The sequence below is a fragment of the Schistocerca gregaria genome, chromosome 4 (genome assembly GCF_023897955.1).
Source record: "Schistocerca gregaria isolate iqSchGreg1 chromosome 4, iqSchGreg1.2, whole genome shotgun sequence".
NCBI lineage: Eukaryota > Metazoa > Arthropoda > Insecta > Orthoptera > Acrididae > Schistocerca > Schistocerca gregaria.
Window position 1 is genome coordinate 571,955,478 of NC_064923.1, and position 25,154 is coordinate 571,980,631.

General features: G+C 37.8%; 1 protein-coding gene across 3 annotated transcripts in view; it reads right to left on the minus strand.

The window, feature by feature from the left end:
- Positions 1–25,154, minus strand: part of LOC126365924 (solute carrier family 35 member C2) — a 128,798-nt gene that overhangs the window by 63,499 nt on the left and 40,145 nt on the right. The window contains exons 1-4 of one of the 3 annotated variants that reach the window (XM_050008677.1): positions 14,914–15,044; positions 13,124–14,720; positions 12,779–13,047; positions 6,992–7,206 (exon numbers count right to left, since the gene is read on the minus strand). In XM_050008677.1, coding sequence (XP_049864634.1) covers positions 6,992–7,206; positions 12,779–12,928 — 365 coding nt within the window. In that variant the 5' untranslated portion in view covers positions 12,929–13,047; positions 13,124–14,720; positions 14,914–15,044. Of the gene's footprint in view, positions 1–6,991; positions 7,207–12,778; positions 14,721–14,913; positions 15,045–25,154 lie in introns of those variants that run through there. The other 2 variants (XM_050008676.1, XM_050008675.1) reach the window with 2 other exon arrangements.

The window sequence follows — 25,154 nt, forward strand, 5'->3', positions numbered from 1 at the left end:
ATCAGGTAAATTAAAGCCACTATTTAAGAAACGAAACAGAGGTGAATTAGAAAACTACAAGCCAATAGCTTTGATCTCCGTCCTTGAAAAAATCCATGAAATGAAGAAACTGCAAATTTTACAACTAAATTTAAAATACTACAATTGTCACAACATGACATCAACAGATTTAACTGGTCATATTCTCAATTCATATGACAGGGGACAGAAGACCTGTGGGATCTTCATGGAATGTCTAAAGTACTGAATCATTCATAGGTAATTGATAAACTATATCAGTATGGGCTTCTGGGGAAATGTTATGACTCAGTTAAATCATACATTAGGAATATGAAACATTCCACAGATATCAGATTTAATAGTGTGTGTGTGTGTGGGGGGGGGGATATATAATCAAGTACATATCTGAGTTACATACAAACTGCCAGACTCTTTGTGCCACAAGGTTCTGTATTCATACTTGGACAAATACTAGGTATCACCAACAAAACTGATTTCCCAGACTATATAAATCAGAAACTTACAATGTATGCTGATGACACGATAATTATCTGTGTTGCTAAGACAAATAATGAGATTTGAAAGGAAGCACTCCTGAACACTGAAAACAAAATCAGAGTCTGATACAAAACAATATTTTTATAAATCATTCTAAAACAATGTACGTAATGTTTCAGATCAAACAAAGTGAAATGTATAATTTAAGTATTCAAATAAATATAGAGGCAAATATGGGACTAACCACCATGAACATTTTAAGAACCATTTTAGATAAGCATTTGACTTAGGGGGATTGGGGGAGGGGGGGGGGGGGCACATAGATGCACTACGTGAAAAAATAAACAGAGAGCAGAGTGTTCTTCCTCATATACACAACCGTAAAAGTTGTGAATGATAAAGTTCTCAGAACAATGTATTATGGATTCAAGTTCCTATATCCATCCCACTCATTGAACATACGGGGAAGTGCACAAGCTAGCTTCCTAAAAAGATTATTTTTAATCCCGAAAAAAGAAGTGAGATGTATAGCAAAAATACCACCCAAATAGTCCAGCAGACAAGTTCTTGTATGGCACAGCCTTATGATAATATTCTCTCTCTCTCTCTCTCTCTCTCAACAAGCTATGAAACCCAATCAAGGAATAAGAGGAATTAAAATTTAAAAATTGGTCAAGACTACAAGAAAAGTTCCCTTAATGATTCATCGCAAAACCTATGTGTGCTAAAGTGTAGGCCAATTTGTTGTCTCATTCCCATCTGCCCTTTTTGTAGAAGTAGACCCCATAGGCAGTGCTACATTTGGTTACTTAGTATCCTGATACATCCTTCAGCAGTTCTTTGCAGTATATTCAGTGCAGTGCAATGATTAATAGATGTGCATAATCAAACAAAGAATCAAGGGAAGTGCAAGTAACTTGAAAGGCATATCAGTGATGAAGGTGTTACTCTTGCCAATGCAATGGCCAAATGGAAATGGCTTTAAATATCCCCATAGCCAGAAATCCAGGGACTCAGGCTTGGTTAATAGTGAGGCCCAGCTATCATATTTCCTCGAATGAAATGTTGTGGCGAGGTACTGTTGCACAATCCAGAAAACGGATTGGCGCCCCATTGTGCATAAACTTTCTGCACAGACAACATTCCCCAATAACTCTGGTAATTTATCACACAGAAGCTAGTGATACACAGCATCTGTTAATCTATTTGGTAAAATGTATGGCCCTATGAGTAAGTTGCCAACAATTTCTGTCCCTACATTGGTAATGAAGCAATGCTCATGCAACTCTTCCAGGATTTCTCAAGAATTTGCATCTGTCCATATATGCGTATTGTGGTAATTTGTTATGCCATCTCTCGCAATCCTTGTCATCTGTGCTATCAAATATAACAACACTACTTGCCACAACTAAAAAATGCCCATATCTAAGCAGGTATTGGTTTCCAAACATTTAATTATGCAACCTTTTCTTCTAGTGCCAACCAATACTACCTCCTGGAGGAATGAGTGACACTTTTTTAAACACCCTGTACACTGTATTTAAGCCTTGGTGTAATGTAACATGGTAAATGTAGTATGAACGCAGATATAATATGTTTCTCAGTCAGTCAGTCTGTCTGTCTATAAAATACTCTCTGCTGAAAATTATCAGCCAGTCATGAGCAAAGAGTGAATCAATGAAAATTCACTACACAACAGCCTACATCTGTTTTGATAATTTTCACAGTATTTACAGATAAAGTATTCAACACAAATTATACAGGTATAACTAAATCCCCTTTATAGACTTTGAAGATACGTTCCTCAACACATGTATTGTGCAGTTGTACAGTACGTAAATAAATTCCCTTTACAGACTTAGTGGACAGGACCTTACACCAAAACAAGAAATATAGTCTACTAAACACTGGTTCTAAAGTGCATGTCTTCTTCAATATTGTAAAACACATCTCTTCTACTGCAAGCTCTTTGCTGTTCTTATTTTGGAGGTAGTATGGACCAAAACAAGAAAAAACAATGTCTAGTAAACATGTGTGATATTATAGTTGTAAAATGCCACAGCTGTGTTGCAAAAGAACCAGAGCTCAAGTCACTAAAACACTGAAGCTCAAATCATTATCAGTGCGGAAAGCTGGCTAAAGCCAAAGATAAGCTAAGCCAAAATTTTTTCCAAATGACTTAACGGTGTTCAGAAAGGATAGATTAAATACAGTTGGTGGTAGTGTTTCTGTTGCTCTTAGAAGTAGTTTATCTTGAAGTGAGATTTGAAGTAAGTACTTCCTGTGAATTACTATTGTTAGAAGTTATACTTGACAATAGGAATAAATTAATAATTGGTTCATTTTTGTACTCAGATGATATAGTCACTATCTCACGAAATAAGCATCAAACGAAAAAACTACAAAGAACGAAACTCGTCTAGCTTGAAGGGGGAAACCAGATGGCGCTATGGTTGGCCTGCCATACGATGCTGCCATAGGCAAACGGATATCAACTGCGTTTTTTAAAATAGGAACCCCCATTTTTTTATTACGTATTCGTATAGTACGTAAAGAAATATGAATGTTTTAGCTGGACCACTTTTTTCACTTTGCGATAGATGGCGCTGTATTAATCACAAACATTAAGTATATGATATCACGTAACATTCCGCCAGTGCGGACAGTATTTGCTTTGTGATACATTACCCGTGTTAAAATTGACCGTTTACCAACTGCGGAAAGGTCAATATCGTGTTGATGTATGGCTATTGTGATCAAAATGCCCAACAGGCGTGTGCTACGTATGCTGCTCGGTATCCTGGACGACGTCATCCAAGTGTCCGGACCGTTCGCCAGATAGTTACGTTATTTAAGGAAACAGGAAGTGTTCAGCCACAAGTGAAACATCAACCACGACCAGCAACAAATGATGCTGCCCAAGTAGGTGTTTTAGCTGCTGTCGCGGCTAATCCACACATCAGCAGCAGACAAACTGCATGAGAATCGGGAATCTCAAAAACGTTGGTGTTGAGAATGCTACACCAACATCGATTGCACCTGTACCATATTTCTATGCACCAGAAATTGCATGGTGATGACTCTGAACATCGTGTACAGTTTTGCCACTGGGCACAAGAGAAATTACGGGATGATGACAGATTTTTTGCACGCGTTATATTTAGTGCGGAAGCGTCATTCACCAACAGTGGTAATGTAAACCGGCATAATATGCACTATTGGGCAAAGGAAAATATATGATGGCTGCGACAAGTGGAACATCAGAGACCTTGGTGGGTTAATGTATGGTGTGGCATTGGTGGGGGGGGGGGGGGGGGGGGGATGGATAGTTGGCCCCCATTTTATCGATGGCAATCTAAATGTTGCAATGTATGCTGATTTCCTACGTAATGTTCTACCGATGTTACTACAAGATGTTTCCCTGCATGACAGAATGGCGATGTACTTCCAACACGATGGATGTCCGGAACATAGCTCGCGTGCGGCTGAAGGGGTATTGAATAGCATATTTCATGACAGGTGGATTGGTCGTCGAAGCATGGCTCGCATGTTCACCGGATCTGACGTCCCCGGATTTCTTTCTGTGGGGGAAGTTGAAGGATATTTGCCAACGTGATCCACCGACAATGCCTGACAACACGCGTCAGCGCATTGTCAATGCATGTGCGAACATTACGGAAGGCGAACTACTCGCTGTTGAGAGGAATGTCGTTACACGCATTGCCAAATTCATTGAGGTTGACGGACATCATTTTGAGGCTTTATTGCATTAATGTGGCTAATCACGTTGCAATAGCATGCATTCTCAGAAATGATAAGTTCACAAAGGTACATGTATCACATTGGAACAACCACAGCAAAACATTCAAATGTACCTACGTTCTGTATTTTAATTTAAAAAACCTACCTGTTACCAACCGTTCATCTAAAATTGTGAGCCATATGTTTTGTGACTATTACAGTGCCATCTATCACAAAGCGAAAAAAGTGGTCCAACTAAAACATTCATATTTCTTTGAATATGCTGGTGGTAGGCATAAAATGTTGTCTGAAATTGGACTAAATGCTTTCTCTGACAATTATTTTGAGCAATTAGTCCAGGAGTCCACTCAAAGTGTAAATGGTTGCAAAAACACACCTGACCTCTTTGCAAAAAATTATCCTGTGCAAATAGGGAGCATCATGATGTGTACAGAAATTAGTGACTAAGAGTTCATTGTAGCAACGTACCTAAACACTGGAAAGTTGCACAGGTCACACAAATGCTTAGACCACTATCTCTGATGTTAATTTTCAGTAGAATTTTGGGACATAACACAGAGTTTGAACATTATCCACTACCTCAAAGAAAATTATCTATTTACATATAGTCCGACAGTTTCAGAAAAAAACTGCTCTTGTGAAACACAACTATCTATATATTCTCATGAAGTAATGAGTGCTATTGATCTCAAACTGGTTTCATATTTTTAGATTTCCAGAATGCTTTTGAAACTGTTTCTCACAAGTAGTTTCTAATCAAATTGTGTGCCTATGGAGTATAATCTAAGTTGGGCGACTAAATTAATCATTTCCTGTCACGAAAGTCACAGTTTGTAGCAACTGATGGAAAGACAATGAGTAAAACAGAAGTGATATCTGGTGTTCCCCAATGAAGTACTATAGCCCTCTGCAGTTCCTTATCTATATATATATATATATATATATATATATATATATATATATATATATATATATATATATATATATATATATATATATATATATATATAAATTGGAGAAAATCCAAGCAACCCTCTTAGATTGTTTGCAGATTATGCTGTCTTATACCTTCTAACAGAATATCAAAACCAACAGCAAAAGTACATAGACACGATATCCGTATGGTGCAAAAAGTGGCAATGTACTCTGACTAGGGAAAAGTGTGATGTCATCCACATGAGTAATGAAAGAAATCTGTTAAAATTTTGTTTACACGATAGATCACACAATTCTAAAGGTTGCCAATTCAATTAAATACCCAGAAATTACAATTACAATCAACTTAAATTGGGACAATCCCATAGATAATGTCATGGGAAAGGCGAACCAAAGGGTGTGTTTCATAGGCAGAACACTTAGGAAGATGCAACTAGTCTGCTAAAGAGACTGCCTACACTGTTTGCCCATCCTCTGCTAGAGTAATGCTGTGCAGTATTGGATTCTTGCCAGACTGCATTGACAGACGACATCTTAAAAGTTTGAAGAAAGGCAGTTTGTTTTGTATTACTGCAAAACAGGGACAAGCATGTCAAAATTTCAATCATCAACTTTCTCCTCCAAATGAAAAAATATCTTGTTGCCGCCCACCTACAAAATTATCACTGTAATATAGGAAGTGAAGTTAGAGCTTGCACAGAGAGATTTAAGTTTTGTTTTTCCTGCGCACTGTTAGAGTGTGGAACAGAACAGAATAAAAAAGTCATTCAATGAACTCTCCGTCAGGCATTTAAGTGTGAATTGCACAGTCATCGTGTAGATATAGATGAAGAGCTACACAGAACTGCTACTGAATGGCCCAATGCATTTTCCTTAATTACCCCTTCTGGATACTACCAAAATGGCTAAGAGAAACCAAGTTGATCTCCCCCCTACCACCACACACTTAAACCCTGTGTTATTCAGTAATATAATGCCTACCTAAAACTCCAGCCTTAAATACTGTGGGCATTACACTGAATTACTGAAACAACCTTTACTTTCTGCTGTGTAGCAAATAGTGTCCTATTATCAATATTGTGTTGTGAGGAAGTCCATATTCCCCATGTAAATATGTAATATATTACACAGTACTCCAACATGTCATAAAAGTTTTTTTTTCTTTGTTATGTATTATAAGAGCTTAATGTATTTAGAGATACCTCTTAATTTCTATGGAAGTTGTAGATTGTTGATACCAGATGATTTAACAAATTAGTTGAAGGAGTAAGACTAGAAAATGGGCTTTTAATCTAAAACCAACAACATGTAGAATAAAATAACATTTTGTGAAACACATACGGGAACATGTGTTTCTTGAGTCATTATTTACAACATCCCATCACGAATCCACTGGCAAGTTAAAATGATAAAATGTACTATTAAACATCTAAAGAGTTAACAAACAAGGTACTCACCAACTGAATGAAGTATGAATTTTATGACAACTTAATAGCAGAGGTCAACATATGAAAAAGAAAAGATGAAAATGATTATGCCTGTTGGCACAACCTCAAATATAACGACCTCCTTTAATCTAATTAATTTTTAAAGTGTGTACTGGAGTAAATGTGTGTCTAAAAATACGTAAGTTTCAACATGTGCACTATATTTTCTATGAACAATTATCAACCTTTCCCACACATCTCAATATCAATAAAATTTGTTCAAACTGTGAACATACATGAAAGTTTTGTTCCACTGCATAAAGTAAAAATACGATACAGTAATAGTGCATGCTAAGAACTACACTTACAAAGACACAGTAATTAGGGACAGACCCCAGTTTGAAAATGCTATATCCAGTCCACTTGCAACTCCAGTAGGGCATAATTTTGTTATATATAAAGTCCAGTTAAGTGTAATCCTTGGACGTGATGTGTAACACTGCCACAAATACCGTGAAATCCATGCCAAAAGGAATTTTATTACCAGATGGCTTACAACCACTGACAGGGGAAAGTTGAGCACCTGCAATAATTTTTATTTATTATAAGGTCAAAATTAATTTTTGCTGCAATCAAAACAACACAGATTATGGTATACTACATGGCAAAACATACAGTAAAAAACATTTTTATAAGTGAAAAGTAAAGCAATTGCCCTATCCTTTTCCATAATTTAGTCTTATACTGCCATGTGGCAGTTTGGTGTATTCTTCAAACAAAATGTTTCTATGGTGCACCCATGAACAATGATCGGCAAAAATATCAAAAGCCTGAATTTTACTTTAGGAATTGTCTATGTGCAAAAAAATCTGGCAGTAAGAATATTAAAACTAATTTAAAAGGCTATTACAAGACTAATTTCAAACTTTTCGACGCGCATATCACAGACATGCATGATGCACTTGTAACTGATTTTTATTATTTACGGAAAGGAAGTTACACAAGAGTATGAGGGTGTTTACACAACATATCAAAATAGCACATTATCTTCCTTTAAAATGTACAAAGAAATGCAGAGAAAGTACACTCAACATGAAAATTTCTTGGCAAACTGAGTCACAGCTTGTGTCAGACAGAAATTGTTGCGGTATAGGTCTCACAAGATTGCCTGTCATCTAATACAATTTGCAAAGCTAGAGAAAAATCACAATGTTTGTACAATATGCCACATAACTTTGGTGCTAAAATTCAGTTTTTGTGAAGTAGTTTGGTATGGCCTCTTCTGAGCAGCCTAAAAATGGTGAAGAGGAATGCTACACTACTGAGCAGGCATGTACCTCTGCCATCAGTAAAATGTTCCGTGACATAATGAAAAACTACTTAGGATATTACAAAATTCTATTATTACTGTTTCTTCTCGCATTGCTATTGCACATGCAAACAAAAGTAAAATTCGCGTCATATGATTTCTACAGATTGCAAATCTTGTTCGGTCTACAAATTTCACTTTGTGCCTGAGCTTTCACAGGAAACCACATGTGAAAATCTGACCAGGGTGGGTGGGTGGGTGTGAATGAGTCATGTGTGTACAGGAAATAAATTGGATGAGGGAGATACAATCCCTGACACTACCTAATGTGATAACCAAAGCAAGTTGTGGCAATGTAATTCAAAGTAAATACCTAGTTCTATCCATTCCACATGCCCCATATATCTAAAATATTTTATGTAGTAACTTTAAACAGCGAGTAAAATTGCTTGAAATTGCCAAATTACTTTCAACTGTTGGAACTTTTCTACCTTTTTCTTTCCTGCAAAGTTTCATTTGCTTTATTCCACATAAAAACTGTTTGAAAAACTTTTGAAGTGGATGAAAAAATGTGTGTGCCTGGTGGTGGGGTTAGTATTTCTTAAAGACATGTTTATTTAAAATCTACAAATAATATTTCACCTTAAGTTAAATACTGAAGAGACAGTCACAGATAAATATTACACTACAAGAAAATGTACAGTTCTGACTAACGTTTATTTGCTAATCAGACTTTGATTCTGTGTACATTAGAATACTTAGTTTAATCTGCAACAATCCACACTTGTACTCCATTTTGTGTTTAGTCCACTGACTGATTATGAAGTTTCTTGTATTTAAGATTATTTCTGAGAGCATTGTCACATGAATATACCTTTGTCTAGACTTCTTGTATGAAATGCGATTATTTAACAAACTTATTGGGTGCAATAGGTTTGCAGTTTACAGTTATACAAATTTTTAAAAATCTGGGAGTCATTTCATTACCATCCAACCTTCCTTCCTTTTTTTTCTTTTTCAGGAGAAAGAATTATGCTTTGTGCTCTATACTGGAGCATAAAGTGGCTAATGGATGAATCCTATGACAAGCAAATCGACAGTTATGTCAGAAATAAATAACTCTCCATGTGCACTTCCTTCTGATAGATTTGTTACATGAAATAGTTCCATACCATGCATGAAATACTGTCACCCAAGAATGATAATTATGAACTTGTTTGTGTGTCATTAATGTTGAATGCTACAAAATTGCATTAAACCTAAGTTTTAATGGCTTTACAGCATAAAAATGTTGCACTACAGTTACATAACTGGTTGTGATAATTGGCATTAAGATGATGCCAACAAAACAATGAAGCTGTCATTGTTGCCATTTCCATGTGATGCATTAGTCATGATAATGTGTTAGCCACCTGTTTTAACGTGTGCACCTCGAGACGAAACAATCATATAGTTATAGATTATATTCCAACAGTTCAATACCCATTTGATGTTATTGTTTTCTAAAGGTAGTATTGTAGTACTACCACAGGTAGCATTTCCTTATCAGTGAGTGTTCTTGTAGTAATCAAAATGAGAATCGTTATAATATACTTTACACTGAACTGATTACATTCATGTAACTGAAAATGTACCCTTAATTTATGTAGTGCTTCATGAAGATGTCCGGAATTCTGGTGCAACAAGAAAGTAATTAGTTCGTGACTTTCATGTTTCTGAGGCAACAAACTCCGTAATCATACCACACTGTTAAACTAAACCACCAATTCTATGGAAAGATGTTCAAATTACAGAACATTAAGCGATGGAAAAGAAAGGGACAGCTGCTCTATTGCGGGCGGCCTAAGAGACTGGATGACAGCAACAATCTCACAAAGAGTTGCTCAGACTGCTGAAGTCCATGTGGATGTAACTGACCATATATTATATTTTAGTGATAAAATAATCATTTTAAATTACTTTTCCAGCACACATGAAACAAGAAGAAGAAATGAGAAACTGTTGAATGATGATCAAAAAATGATAACTTCGGCCACCAGGCAATGACAGCCACAACCAGACGACGCCTAACAGAGTTGTGTTGTGGGATCATGGGAAAGTCAGTAAACACAGTAAATAAACTCAGAAATTATCACAATAATACATATTTCCATCATGCTTCATTTGTCCTTCCCTATTTTTGCTCTACTTTTATCTACCTGCTTTCCTTTCCAAATTAACAGTAAACAATCTTGTTTCATAGAACAGTCTTAGCTACCTCAATCGAAATATTCAGAACATTAATCTTCATTCATCTCTAGCTTGTGCACTGCCTTCAACGAGCCAGTTTTTCTGCAAGATTTGTCCTCCAAACTGTTGCCTTTGCCAGCATCTCCACTTTCTCCAGTTCCTGTTGGTCCTAGATGAAAGACCTGTTAAGACGTGATGTTTTTGGTTCACAGCTGTTTCACTCTGGATATCATCACCTCAGCTGAGAATACAATATAAACAAGTTTCAACTAACCATGAAAAGTAGAAATAATTGACTTTACAATGTGCGGACATTGAAGCGTTCCTAAGTACGACAGCGTCAAAGAAAACATGATGCACTTAGTTTTCCCAAAGAACACAGTGACTCATATTGATTATGTTTTAGCTGTTGTGGAAGATTCTTATGAGTTGATTGAAGTTATCAAAATTTCATAAAATACAAAGAAAAAACACCTGCCTCCAGTACAGCTTTTCTTTCATTAGAAAGTGCAATGCCTTTCAAGCCCAAACACCCACAGAGCAAAATATGTCTTTATAGCAGGTAAATCATCCATGCATCAAGCCTGTACAAATGAGTATGAAGCAGTAAGAAATTTTTTGTATAAATTTTCATTTTCATCAGAACTGTTCCATCACCTAACTAAATTATTTGCATAAGAGGGCCAGTGCGAACTGAAGCACAAGGAATGATGAAAATATTTGCCAATCATCTGAAAAAAAGATGGATCTTCAGGGCCTGCAATGCTAAATGTCTTGTGACACATCAGGTGTTTTTCCTTCAAATTCTTTGAGTGTAAATCAATCACATTTCCAGTAATAGTCACAGTATATAAAATTTCATTTTTTTTATAGTTAGTGTGTCCAAATATTCTGCTTGTTTCTGAAGAACTCATCATCATAAAATCAGAATCAGTGAAAATGATGTTAGCCACAATGTCTGCGAAAATGTAAATATGTCAAGAAAACTAATGAAAAAGATACAGAATTGCAAGCCAATATCTACCTTCAGATGGTGAACTGTATACTACTACTGGCGTGGTTGGGCGCGCGCACACACACACACACACACACACACACACACACACACACACACACACACACACACACACACTTAAGTAAAAGTGATGACAATAGCCTAGCTTTGCTTTGACTATAGGTGGGTCCTTCTCATCCTGGGGTCTCAGTGACCATTCTACCCCTCTCATCTCCCCAAGAAAGGAGTTAACAGTTCCAAGAGCTAGGACGATGTCGTCACTTACGTGTGTCCATTGATAGTATTAAACATTTCAGCTCCTAAAGGCAAGTTATCACATCCAAGTCCTCTTGAATCTGAGAGTCAAGGCAACAGACTCTGGTGCTTCTGATGGATTTAAGCATCTTAAAGATAGAATAACAGACCATTTTTTGGAGCAGGAAGTTGCAACTATTCTGCCTGTAAAACTTACCACAGACCAACATAATGGAAGGTGCAAATACATGTGTCATTAAACTCATTAACAATCTGCCTTAGATTTCCTGCGGTACAGAATTGCTTTGCTGGCGAAGGTAAGTGCATAGCTCTCTGGAGAAATTTTTCAGCCAATTCAAGTAATCCAAGCAAGAATTCATTAAAGAAGATCTAACATTATGCCTACTGATAAAGCAACCTTCCCACATGTCCCCTGTGAGCACACACACACACACACACACACACACACACACACACACACACACACACCTTCCACCTTTAAAAAATTTTAAATTAGCACACACACGAAAACGCACCATTACAAAAAAAGAGCTGCTCCAAATATGCCATGATAAACAACTGAAACATATCTTAAGCCTCCCACCTTTTCTCCAAAAGCCATTAAATTGTTTAACTCATTATCACCAAGCTTATACCACCAATAAAAGAAAATCTTGTTATTTTAGCAACTAAAAGGTATCACTCCCACCTATAACTATTTATTTGTGTAAAAATTCTTGTGTTACAATAACACTAATTTCAGGTCCAATAGCACATTTCAAGATAGATCTTTTTACAGACATTTTTTTTTTAATATGGAGGACATGGAAAGAGGGCTGAAGCAAAACTAAAGATCCAGGTGCATTCATTTATGAATGAAGTGTAATTAACAAAGTTTTTATCTGAATCACAAGATGGCATAAAAATAGCTTTATTAATACTATAATCACAAGTCATTTCTTAATGTACAATGGTTCAGTTATTACAAAATAGTCAAACATTTGTACTAACAATACATAAGCGTATGAAAATTCCACAGAATTATTTTTCAATCACGCAGTTCTGAAAATGTTACTTCCACATTTTCTCCAAGATGCTGTGACAGTTTCACACATGGTCCCTTTTAACAAAAGCTATGAGGAAATATCACATTTTAACAAATAAATGTGTGTCATTGTACTTGGTGTCATCTGGTAAATAATATTCGGCAAACATATGACATTGCTGGAGCAATCTGACACTTGCATAAGTAAACGGAACTATCACTATAAATCTTATGAATAGCGATCGTTACTACCTGCTCAAATAATCCAACAAACTTTAAATGAGATAGTAACAAAACCTACAGCAAATGCTTAACATCTTTACCTGTAAAATAGATCGCTGATAAAACGTTAGCCCAATGGAAAATGCGAAATACACAGAAATAAGTAACAGTGTTTTACAGGCAACCCAGCAGCAACCAGCATTAAAAAACTTTGCACTATGTCCCTCGTACACGTTAAACATCATCTTCATTTCCTGGTTATTCTCTCATACAGCTTCAACTGCCAACATAGGCATAACCAACTTTCGTAAACAGCCTAATTTTCATGCTCTTAAGACAGCGTGACAGATAGAAAGTGATTTAACGGCACCTTAAAAAAAAAAAAAAACTTCTAACTGAAATCTTGCAATACAGAAATCACCTCGCTGCAAATAAAACATACGAACCAAGCATGTCTTTGCGGACAGGTCCGCCTATCTATCACCTTGCTTTCTGCAAGCATTATCGCGTACGTCACAACACACTGACAGCCATACTGTTAACCGGAAGTAGTACAAACAAATTAATGACTTATTTCACACGAGTATCGACCAACTGAGCCTCTGAAAATGTTTAAAAAATATAAAGTAAATATTTTCTATTAACTGTTTTACACCTGTATCCTCTTTCTTATTTAAGAATTCTCATCATCGGTACAGCACTATGGCGGTCGTATGTAGAGCGTGGGACGTGTTGCGCACGGTACAACGTCGATTAAAAGCGCAATGCTCTATAATAGAAACCTTTCACTGCTAGTAAAATATTTCGCGTATCTCAAGTTTTAAGTATTAATAATGGTGAAAGTTTTTGATGGCAAACAAGTGGTTCTTCATCCTGGTATCAACATGGCGGAAAACTGCGTAACTTGCAATGTGCCTTTCAAGCTATTCGTCAGGAACATGATACGTATGTGACACACAAAACATAGAGCGCTCCATTTAATTACGAGTTTACATGTTGAAGGTGACGTAGGTAAATAAAAGGACAGGGGAAACAAAATGAAATGGTTGTGAACGTAAAAGTTTCGTTTAGCTAAATATATTGAATTTTTTTCGATTAATGTACAATTAATTTGCGAAATTATTACTACAGTAGTAGATGCATTTATCATCTACCTGTACACTGAAGGCAATTTACAATTCATGTTAATGATTTCACAGTTACAAATGGTTTGTCAGTCTATTGTCAGGCAAAGGTCCAGGAATTCTGTGGTCTGTATTATCTTCTTTCCCCTCGAGAACCGTTTCTGTGGCTCCCCTTCCCTCTCTGATTGCCCTTGCCCTGAGATTTGTTATTGCTAGTCTGCTCGTTTGAAAACCTTGAACTGGATGAGGTGCTTTTAGCAGGGGCCACTGAGTTCATCTGAGGTGTAGGTTGTGCCTGAGCAGATGCAGAATGCCTGTTTATTAAACCGCCGTTACTGCTGTTTGCACTATTCGAATTGTTCATGTTGTTATTCTGAGATGCAGAATTTTGATTTACCAGCTGTGAGGTCAATGCTGGATTTGGTTCGCTCATATTTAGCTGTTCATTAAACACCATACAAAACTCACCTATTTTCTGCACCTCCCCATTCTTTCCTGAGTACAGGGTTAAACAATTACGCCACACCGAGGCATAACCTTTTATCAGTCGAATAATGTCTCCAGCAGCGATCAGCTGTCCAGGCTCATCCCACACGGATACGTTAACACAGGCAGTGGCATCCGCAACTTTGAATGTTCGCACTTCACGATTCTCCTTTGTGACGGTAGTATGACCAACTTCGAGGACAATAAACACAACGTTTAAATTTTTCATACCTGGCCTTATGTCTTTTATCTGTATAAATTCCATTGTCACTAGTTCAGCATAACACTTGTTCCCTATGAAACTCCAACACGCTAATCCGTACACCAGTCACCACACGTAGCAGTTTTGTTCCACAGGTTTTTCTCCGATTTGCAACACGTTTACAACGAGAAGCACATGGCTGTTACTGGAAATCTCCTCTGAGGGCACGGGCTGAAACAAGTACAGAAAGTATTCAGTTTTATCGAAGCCACAAAGGGGGAAAATTTAGACTTGTGGACACTGTTTATCACATTTTAAAATCAATCCGCGTAAAAACGTGTTTTTACTGTAGATTAGTTTTTTTAATATCAGTAAGAACTTCAAAAAAGGCACAACGACACTGTGATAAAGCGATCGTAATCACCTAAATGTCCGATGTCACTTCATTTTCAAGTCTATCTTAGAGCCACAAGTTTCGCGTCTTCCCTGCCTTTTCACATGCCGCGCTATCCGAACTCCACGACGGTCAGCAACGAACTGGCGCATGATTGGCTGCTCCGTGCAATACAGCAGTGAGTTCGGAAAAGGTCGGCAGCATTCGTGTGTTGTCCTCGTGCGGAACGTCGCAAGCGCACGCACTGCTGCACGCTCATCAGTCGCCAGGCTGTTGAGTACTTCGTAGTGTGGGAATTTCCACTTAAATAATGGAACTGAATTAAACTAAAAATTTTTAGCTCAGGACTACATGTTTCCTTGCATTCAAAAACAGAATTTAACGACTGTGTGAGCATACTGCTTACGTATTGTTAAAAAACTGCTTACAGTAACTTGAAAAAGCAAATGCTTTTCTTTGTTCAAGTACGTGTACATATTTGACGATTAAAACTTATTCGTTCGCTCTATTCTCAACCACACGTAGAGTGATTTGCTTGGAGGGTAGTTTTCTTCGCTGAGGCGCCACATCCTGAAATCTTTTCAATACATGGGAGAGAAAAAAAGCGTTATAAAAGGACCATTTCAGTAAGTTGTAGGTGATAGCCGTTGAAATAGCAATATTACAAAAGTTATCTACTACTTTCCAACATGGTGTAAATAATCCCTTTGGGAATATGAAATTTCGTTTTTGTAGCTAATCATTTTCTTAGATCGTCGACTTGACCATTCAACACTTTAACGGTTCCTTAGCACAAATAGAGAGCTCAAATACAAGTTTACAGTTTTTTGGTCACGTTTTACTATCATTTCTTAATACATCCTGACAGGTTTCCCCCTATTCCCATCATCTAGGCCGGCCGTGGTGGCCGAGCGGTTCTAGGCGCTACAGTCTGGAACCGCGAGACCGCTACGGCCGCAGGTTCGAATCCTGCCTCGGGCATGGATGTGTGTGATGTCCTTAGGTTAGTTCGGTTTAAGTAGTTCTAAGTTCTAGGGGACTGATGACCTCAGAAGTTAAGTCCCATAGAGCTCAGAGCCATTTGAACCCACCACCGAGACCGTTTTTGCGATGCATTGAAATAACTTTTTAATCTGGTTATGGCTGTATTTCCATTACCGCATTACTTTAGACTTTCTGTGTATCTTGTAAGCTCAGTGAAACACAGGAAATGTTAAACATTTTGAGCTAAAGTACCGCATTAAACTCCGCTTCTGCGTGAAGAATGCTGAACTTTCAAGGCGCCGTGTTGTATCTGAGCAATCAGCTTACGAAGCCACATACAGAGAGAGAGACTATGGGGGAACACTGATGTTATTGGATCAAAGAGTATACATGATGAAAGTATAAGACTTTTTTTAAATTCATAAAATTCTAGAACTAGAGAAAAGGACCACAGCAATGTCTGATTAAGCAAAAGGACTATCGGTCAAGTGTACCAATATTTTCTCCAAAACAGAAAGGCCGTGATACAGCGTGGCGCACGGAAAAATGGTCCGGAGTATTAGACTGCTAATTGTCGCCCGCCAATTATCATCAGTTCAATAAATTTCAGACCTTTATATGTTATTTCTTCATTATCTAATTATTACATGATTATGTATTTGTTATTGTATCTTCTCATGGCGGTCGACAATTCGTGCGTAATTGACGAGCAGTCTGCACCCGGGGCCGGTTTTTCGTGCGCCTCCCGTTATTATCGAACCCTCATGCAACACTGTCAGTTAAAAGACACATACCACCGTTAAGACATCTTTCCAGACCTTCCAATAGCTGCAGCCGTTCATGCCTCAGTGCACCTGCTAATGCTAATGCTAATAAGATAACAAGAATTAAAAAAAATTAATTTCAAAGTCACATTCAGTATTAAAGATAATTGGGACAAAGATTAGAGCAGCTTAACATTTCGGTTAGAAATATTTTCATTTGATGTACCCTGTAAAGGAGTGAGAACATTGATAGACTAGCACAACGCCCACCTACACAACACATTAATCCGAATGAGCAAGTAAACATTATAGATGCTGTAAACCTGCGTTTACAGCAGAACTGCTCTATTTTTCAAAACATATGCAACCTGTCAAACAGATGGTCCAACAATGGATTCCTACTGTCTTCACTGTTATCAGGAATCTATATTGAGAGATCTGAAACAGAATTCTTTAAATCTGAGCCGTTGGCAAATTATGTAGTGTTGTACTAGGTATGTGGATTATGTGATTTGTATCACCCCAGCTCCACAATCTCCATATATAGAAGACAATGTCCCGACTGATTGACTCGTTCGCTCACATTGCCGCCCAGCCCAAACCACTAAGGACAGACACGAGCAATTTGCAGAAGGTGTTGATCCTATAGTGTACGCGTCGTTTAAGAAGGGATTTTTCGAAATTCCATCCGTAAGGGGATGAAAGGATTTTTAAAAATACATCGCTATTACAGCAATTTAGAATCTAGATCTACGAAAATTGGTACAGTAAAACTTGCTCAGAACGGAATCGCCTGGGACTAAAATAATTTTCCAAATTGTATAAGTTTCCGGATTACACAAAACCCACTGGGGCAAGCAAAGTTTGTCAGGAATCACGCACAAAAGTACAGTAAATTTTTTTTAAATATAACTTCACTTCAGTACAGTAGATGTTCATTTACTGCATATTGAACAATGGAACACTAGACTACTACACAAATTGATGACGAACACGACATTTCTATATTTTTCTTCGAACTTAAAATTCGTTATTATTGTATGGTTCAAGTGGTTCAAATGGCTCTGAGCACTATGGGACTCAACTGCTGTGGACATTAGTCCCCTAGAACTTAGAACTACTTAAACCTAACTAGCCTAAGGACATCACACACATCCATGCCCGAGGCAGGATTCGAACCTGCGACCGTAGCAGTCGCACGGTTCCGGACTGCGCGCCTAGAACCGCGGCCGGCTATTATTGTATGGACATGCATACTATTCCCATGTTCATATTCTTTACATTTCACTTTTTTTTTGCCTCTTGTCAAGGAAGGAAATAGTTCCAACAAGTTTGGAGAATTTACGTGTGCTGCAAATTGCACAATATCGTTTATGCATGCAATGGCTTCTTCAGGCGTATTAATTTTTCTACTGACATCATTTTGTTCCTCTTCTTCTTCCTTTGGTTCTTATTCATCATCCTCTGTGCTACGGATTTCGATTAAATCTGTTGCTGAAGTGAAAGTGGAGTGAACTGATTGAAACTCATCACTTCGAATGTACTCGTCTGCACTATATGAAACATTTCGAATTTTCTTTAATTCAGCAATTGCTGCTGCCTTTTCTTGAAGTTCGACGGCCACAGAAGCGTCTTGTTCTTGGCCCCCAAACCCCGCTTTGTTGATTCGGGAGGACGACGGTTCAATCCCACGTCAGGCCCTCCTGATTTAGGTTTTCCGTGATTTCCCTACATCACTTCAGGCAAATGCCGGGATGGTTCCCTCGAAAGGGCACGGCCTATTTCCTTCCCCATCCTTCCCTCATCCGAGCTTGTGCTCCGTCTCTAATGACCTCGTTGTCGAAGGGACGTTAAACACTAATTTCCTCCTCCTCCTCCCGCTTTGTTGAAGCACTTGGTGGCAGTTTCGGGTTTTATTTCCTTTACTGCCAAGCCAATCCAATTTACTGCATCTGCGACAGAAACTGACCGTGTAAGAACAAACGCACTTTCGGATTCTTCAACACTATGAGTAAGATATTGATCAGTAATCGCCTATAATGACACTTGAACATGTAAATAACCCCCTGGTCCACGGGTTGTGTGAGGCTGCTTGAACCTGGAGAGAACCAAGCCAATTTCACGTTTGATAACGTTACTTTCGGACAGCAGGTTGCATTGTCTAGGAAAAGGAGAACTGGGCGATTTTCCTTTTTCATTTTGGCATTGTAAGCGCCCAGCCTTTCTTCCATAAGACTACTCACTTTTTATTGGTTCGTCATGTGACTGGAAGCTTTCTGACGTCTATGGTTCGAAATAACGCGGGTTTGCCGCCTTTACAATCACCAGTGGCTTCTCCATTTCACCTAACATGTTTCCACACAGCACTACAGCGAGTCTTTCCTTGGACATTTTTCCACCGATGCCCTTTTCACCTGGAATTGCTAGCGATTTTGAAGGCAGCGCGCGATAAAATAGTCCAGTTTCATCGGCATTGAACACGTCTTTCGGGTCATAATTCACAATTAAGTTGGACAGTACTGTCTTCCATTCTGTTGCTACACTTTCCTGTACATCGTTAGCTTCCCCACACACTTCACTCCACACAATGTTGTGCCTAGCTTTGAAACTGTCCAGCCATCCTGTGAATGGCTTAAACTCAGTAATTCCACGCTCTTTAGCCTCACTATGCAAACATGGGTCAAGATAAAGGTAAGTTTTTTGTCCGCCCACGTACAAACCATTCCCACACTACTTCGTTAATTTCTTCATTTCCGGGCTTCTTCGCCTTCCACTTGATCTGCCCGTTCCTTTCATACAATCGTCCCAAATCTTACCCTTATTTTTTAACCCTCCGTTGCTCGCGCGGGTGACACTATTCATCCACATGACTTTCCCGTGCAATTATCTCCGACAGGGCTGGATTGAGTTCGCGCCATTTTCAGTGCCTTTCTGTTAACTCTCCGGCTGTTGGCTCTAATCATTGCTGGCTTTCAGCTACGAAAGATACATTGTTCATGAAATATCATTATAGTCTGAAGGACACTTGTCATCCGCGCGAGCTCTGCTGCCACAATCTGAAGCAAATTAAGTCTGTATTACTTTACTCATTTCCTAGATTCAATCGATCTTTCATGTGCGTAAATTTGGAAAGCATTGAAACTGATTGCAGTTAGCTTCCATGTTGCCTAGTATTCTCTTTATTTTTAAATCGTTGAAGAAATGTCAAAGGCAAAAAACCTCGGACAGAGTTTAGTAGAGACCCTAATGTAGGGTGGCCAAACGTCCCGAAAAACCGGGATTGTCCCGGTTTTCATCCCTGTGTTCCGGTGTCCCGAAAATTTGTTTCTGGGCGCTCAAAAGTCCCGGAATTCAGTTTTTAAATACATTTAGTGAAACTTTCTCAATTTTTCGGGATTTCACTATATTAAAGGAAATACAACACAAGAAATTAATATATTTTAGCTTATTTGTCTAAAACCGCCATTGTCCCATACTAGCCATCACAGTATCAGTATTGATACACTCAGGCAATAATTTACTTTGAGCGTTACTTTGGCCAACAAGTAGTAAGTTGTATTATTACAACAGAGCTATGAAACCGTCCGATTGTTGCGCCTCTTACCCACACACTCATTGTCAGAACAGTGCAGTAGTTGATGTTTTTTCAGACTAACTGCAGTAGTTTTTTTCTCATATTAGTGGTATTATTGTTGCAGTACTGTGAAACGCAATGTCGAAACGTGCCTACAAGTTCAGTGACTGTTATTCCAAGGAATGGAATTTCGTTAAGAAAGGTCATTTTGATTACGAAGCAGAGTGTTCCGTAACTGTTTTATTAGCACAAGTCATGGTGGACGTTCCGATATAGTTGATCACATCAGGTCAAAGAAATACACTAACAGATACAGTGCACCGAGCTGCAGTAAAACTCTACAAAATTATTTTGTGAAACATCAGTCAAGTGAAGAGACGAAAGCTCGAGCAGCCGAGCTTACACTAGCCTACCACACGGTAAAACATCGCCAAACTTATCGATCTAGTGATTGTACTAATAAGCTTAACAGCATAATGTTTGATGATTCTTCCATTGCAGAAAAGTTGAGTTCAGCAAGAACTAAAAGTGCCAGCCATAGTGAAAGGAGTTATTGCTACCCAGAGTGTAAAGGAAAGCCTTGAATACATCAAAAAGTCTTCTTTCTACGGGATATCCACTGATGCCAGCAATCATAAGGCCACTAAAATATTTCCGTTTGTTTTTCAGTTTTTCGGCATTAATCAGGGAATTCAGACCAAACTCTTGAAGGTGAGTTCCCTACTTTATGAAACATCTGACGAAATTTCAAGATTTTGTATGAATATTATCGAATTGTTTGATCTTGAGAAAAATAAATGTGTGGCATTTTGAGGAGACAACACCGACACAAACTTCAGTGGTTTAAAAAGACAAGGCAAATGCAAGGTATTTACCAAATTAAAGGCAACATTGCATGAAAACATTGAAGGTATAGGGTGCCCTGTACATGTTTTACACAACAGCGTGCAGACAACTGCTGACAGTTTAAGCTGTGATGTTGAAACTATCGTCATGAAGGTATACTCACGTTTCTACATATATACTGTTAGAACAGAGAGGCTTAAGGGGTTCTGTGATTATGTGGGAACTGAATATATGAACGTAATATGTCACTCGAAAACTCACTGGTTATCACAGTTGAAAGAGTAATCCGCCTGTTTGAACCGTTAAAAGATTTTTTCCTAAATGAAAACAAAGCCTTCAAAATATTGGTTCAGTTTTTCAGTAACCCTTTATGGTTCATTCACAATCAGCTTGGCACTTTACAGCATGGGATAAAGGAAATTGAGGGAAGCACGAAAAATGTTATAGAGGTAAATGATGTTTTGAAAAATACTATAGCAGAAGTATCAGAAGCAGCGGAATGGAGTTTTAGAGAAGAAGTTAACAAGATTTATGACACTTGTGTAGAATATCTCAGCAAGTGGAGCGCCTCATATGTACCCTCATCGCCGGTGTTTGATTGGATGTTACTGAAAATAGTGCCAAAATGGGAAAGTGTTGAAGAGACAGTTTCTTATTTGAAGACTAAAGAGATTTAAATCGATGATTCCATTCTCTTAGACCAGTTCGGCATACTGACAAATTTTGTTGAAGAAAGTCTTCACAAGTGGAATGATGAAAAAAAAAAAAAAAACACCATTGGAATGTCATGAGAAGTGGGTGAGCTTTTTTAAAAGCTGTGACTGTCTTCAGCATTACTCTGAGTTGGTAATAAGTGCAAGGTATTTATTTGCAATCCCAGCCCATAAAGCCAATGTGGAAAGAATATTTTCGTTCATGAATATCCAGTGGACTGATGAAAGAAACAGAATGGAGGTAGACTCTCTTGAAGGAATCCTGCAGATCCTGTACAACAACAAAATGGACTGTGCCAAGTTTTATCACTGTGTCTCAAAGAACAAAGACATGATCAAGAAGGCTGGAGGCAGTGAAAAATATCTTTTTCTCCAAGAACAGTCAATTCCATGTACAAGTGCTCAGTAACATTAAAGCTCATGTTAATATCAATTGATTAAAAGTTGAATGGCTGTAAAATTTTGTAAAATCGTAATACATTTCTTTATTACTGTATACGTTTATGAAATGTCATTAATTATACAGATAATCTAGATTATATCAATCTTTTGTATTCTCTTATTAGTTATAATAATCGGTTTAACAAAATGTATCAACAAAACATTAATATTTAAAATTAAGAAACGTGGGTACATGTGGAATGAGGTGTCCATTGGCACCCAGGTGAATGTGTCCCGGTTTTCACCGAAAATAATTTGGTCACCCTACCCTAATGTATGGTTGGAATGGTTCAATGAGCTGAGTGATGAAGATGCTCACAGTAATAGTGCTGACTCAGAGACTGAGGATTCTGTTCATGAAAACGGTCATGATTCAGGAACAGAACAAGAAGTGTCAGAAAATGATGAATATGAATCACAGGAAGAAGTAACTCAAGAGGCTGCTGTTTTTAGGGAAAGATGGAATAACTAAACGGAGGAAAAATGAATATCCTACCAGTGTTAGAAGAAGATCTTGTAATTTTATTACGCGTTTTCCTGGACCAAAAACGTCAAGCTCGTATAAAAAACACAGAAATAGAAATTCTGAATTTGTTCTTCGATGAAAACATAATAAGCATTATCGCAATATGCACTAATATATACATCAATTAAGTTCGTGGTAACTTCTTTAGGGAAACGGACGCTAATGAAACAGGTGCGATAGAGATTAGAGCTTTCATTGATTTGTTATATCTATGTAGATCTTTGAGATGTTTTAGGAAGAGTATATCGAAATTGTGGGAGAACTCAAAGGGAAACGGACTTGAATCGTGTTATTTATGCATAAGTGGAAACCGATTCAGGTTTCTGTTGAGATGTCTGAGGTTTGATAATATCCGTGGTAGAGGTGTTGGCAGAGAGATTGACAAGTTGGCTGTTATCAGAGTGGTACTTGAACTATTCACGAACAGTTGCCAAAAATATTTTTCATCTAGTTAATATCTTACTGTTGACGAACAGCTTTTGCCAGTTAGAGGAAACGGCCCCGTTCAGGCAACATATTTCTAGCAAACCAGCAAAGTATGGGTTAAGTAAAAACAGCTTACACTTTGAATTTAGAACAGCAACAAGATGGACCATGTAATGCCAGTAAGTCAGTTGAAGATATTGTTCTTCGAATGGTCAAACTGTTTCAAACGTTAGAATATATTATACTGTGTACAAATATTAAATGTATTATATTTAGATTAATAAAAAATCATAAAACCAGTCATAAAGACCGTTCAAAGTATACAAATAGACCGCTTGCTTTGTAGATGACATCAGTCATCCGCGCGAGTGACGATGTCACGAATTTTCGTGCGACTAACGGAGGGTTAAAGTCTTATAAATTTGTGTTTTATCACATTTGAGACGCAACATAATTTTGCGCACAGAGAGTTTGTGTTTCACACGGGTCTTGATTACTTTAATCTTTTCGTTAAGTATTAACGACACATACCGTTTGTTCGACATCATGTTTCTCTCTTAAAGTGCTACTAGTCAACTGAAACTGGCAGAAAATAATGACCTTGCCGGGCAAAACCGTTGTTTAACAGAACAATACCCATCTCTTTCACTGCGCACATTGCAGCAGAGTGTTGGTAGATGCGCAACAGTGTTCCTGTATGCTCCGGTGCGCGTCAACAGTGAGGAGAAATACAAAGCCGAGAAGCAGAGTACCGACGAACGAACTTTTTCCTTTATTGTACTGTGCCGATACTGAGCGTAACTTATTCGGTGTTGCGCAGAGCCAGTCCACACCACCAGCGCCGCGCTGGACCTCTTTTCTTGGTTTTGCGCCGCTTAACAGATGTGTTAAAAGAAACGTCCTTGTAGAGTCATGAATAACTAATGAACTGTTACACAGTAGTATTGTATAAGCTCTTTTCCGCATTATACAGTGAATTATTAAGCATGTTCTAAGATTTGCTTTCCGTTTCCGCGTTAGGCACGTACCGCTTTACACACACACACACACACACACACACACACAAAACCAGCAAATAAAAGTGCACTCAATGCGTCGGGATTGAAATACTTGTATGGTTTGGGCAGATTTCCGAATTGTACACGTCTTGATTTGAGAAAGTTTTACTTTAGTTTCTCGGACAGAAATAAAGACATACATTTGAAATATTGGTTTCAAATTAGAAAATGCTTGTTTCCATGTTTTTGGAAATTCATCCCGTAAGAGAGTAAAACAGGGGATGAAAGGTTTTGTGAACATATTTCATTATGCAAGCATTTTTGAAGCTAAGCCTATGAAAATTTATACTTGGTTCCTTTGTTAGAAATAAAAAAAAGGCATTTCTCTGTTTTTGTAAATTCAACCTCTTAACGGAGTGAAATAGAGGGTGAAATGTTTCACGAAAATAATTTATTACGAAAACATTTTTAAAGTTAGACCTTTGAAAATTGGTATTTGGCTTCTCGGTTAGAAATGAAAATATACATGTTTCATTGTTTCTAGAAATTCAACCGCTGAGGATTTGAAATAGGCCCAGACTGAACTGACTCTTCATCGCCCAGTCCAAACCGCCAAGTATAGAAACTTGAAATTTCGAGAGTGTGTGGATCTTACACTGTAGGCATCGTTAGGAAGGGACTGTTCGAAATACCACTCCTAAGGCGATGAATTAGGAGATGAAAGACTTTTTGAAGATATGTGCTGTTAAGGCAACTTTGAAGCTAAAACTACGGAAATTGGTATTTGGGTTCTCAGTCAGAAATAAAAAAAAAGTGAGTTCCCGCATGTTGGGAAATTCAACTACTAAGGGGGTAAAATAGTGGGTGAAAGTTTGTTTTTGGAAACACATCATTATTAAAGTACTACTGAAGAATTTTTAATGCTTCATCTTCTAAAACTGGTATTTGTCTTCTTCGTTAGAAATAAACAATACTTGTTTCAGTGGTTTTAGGAAAATG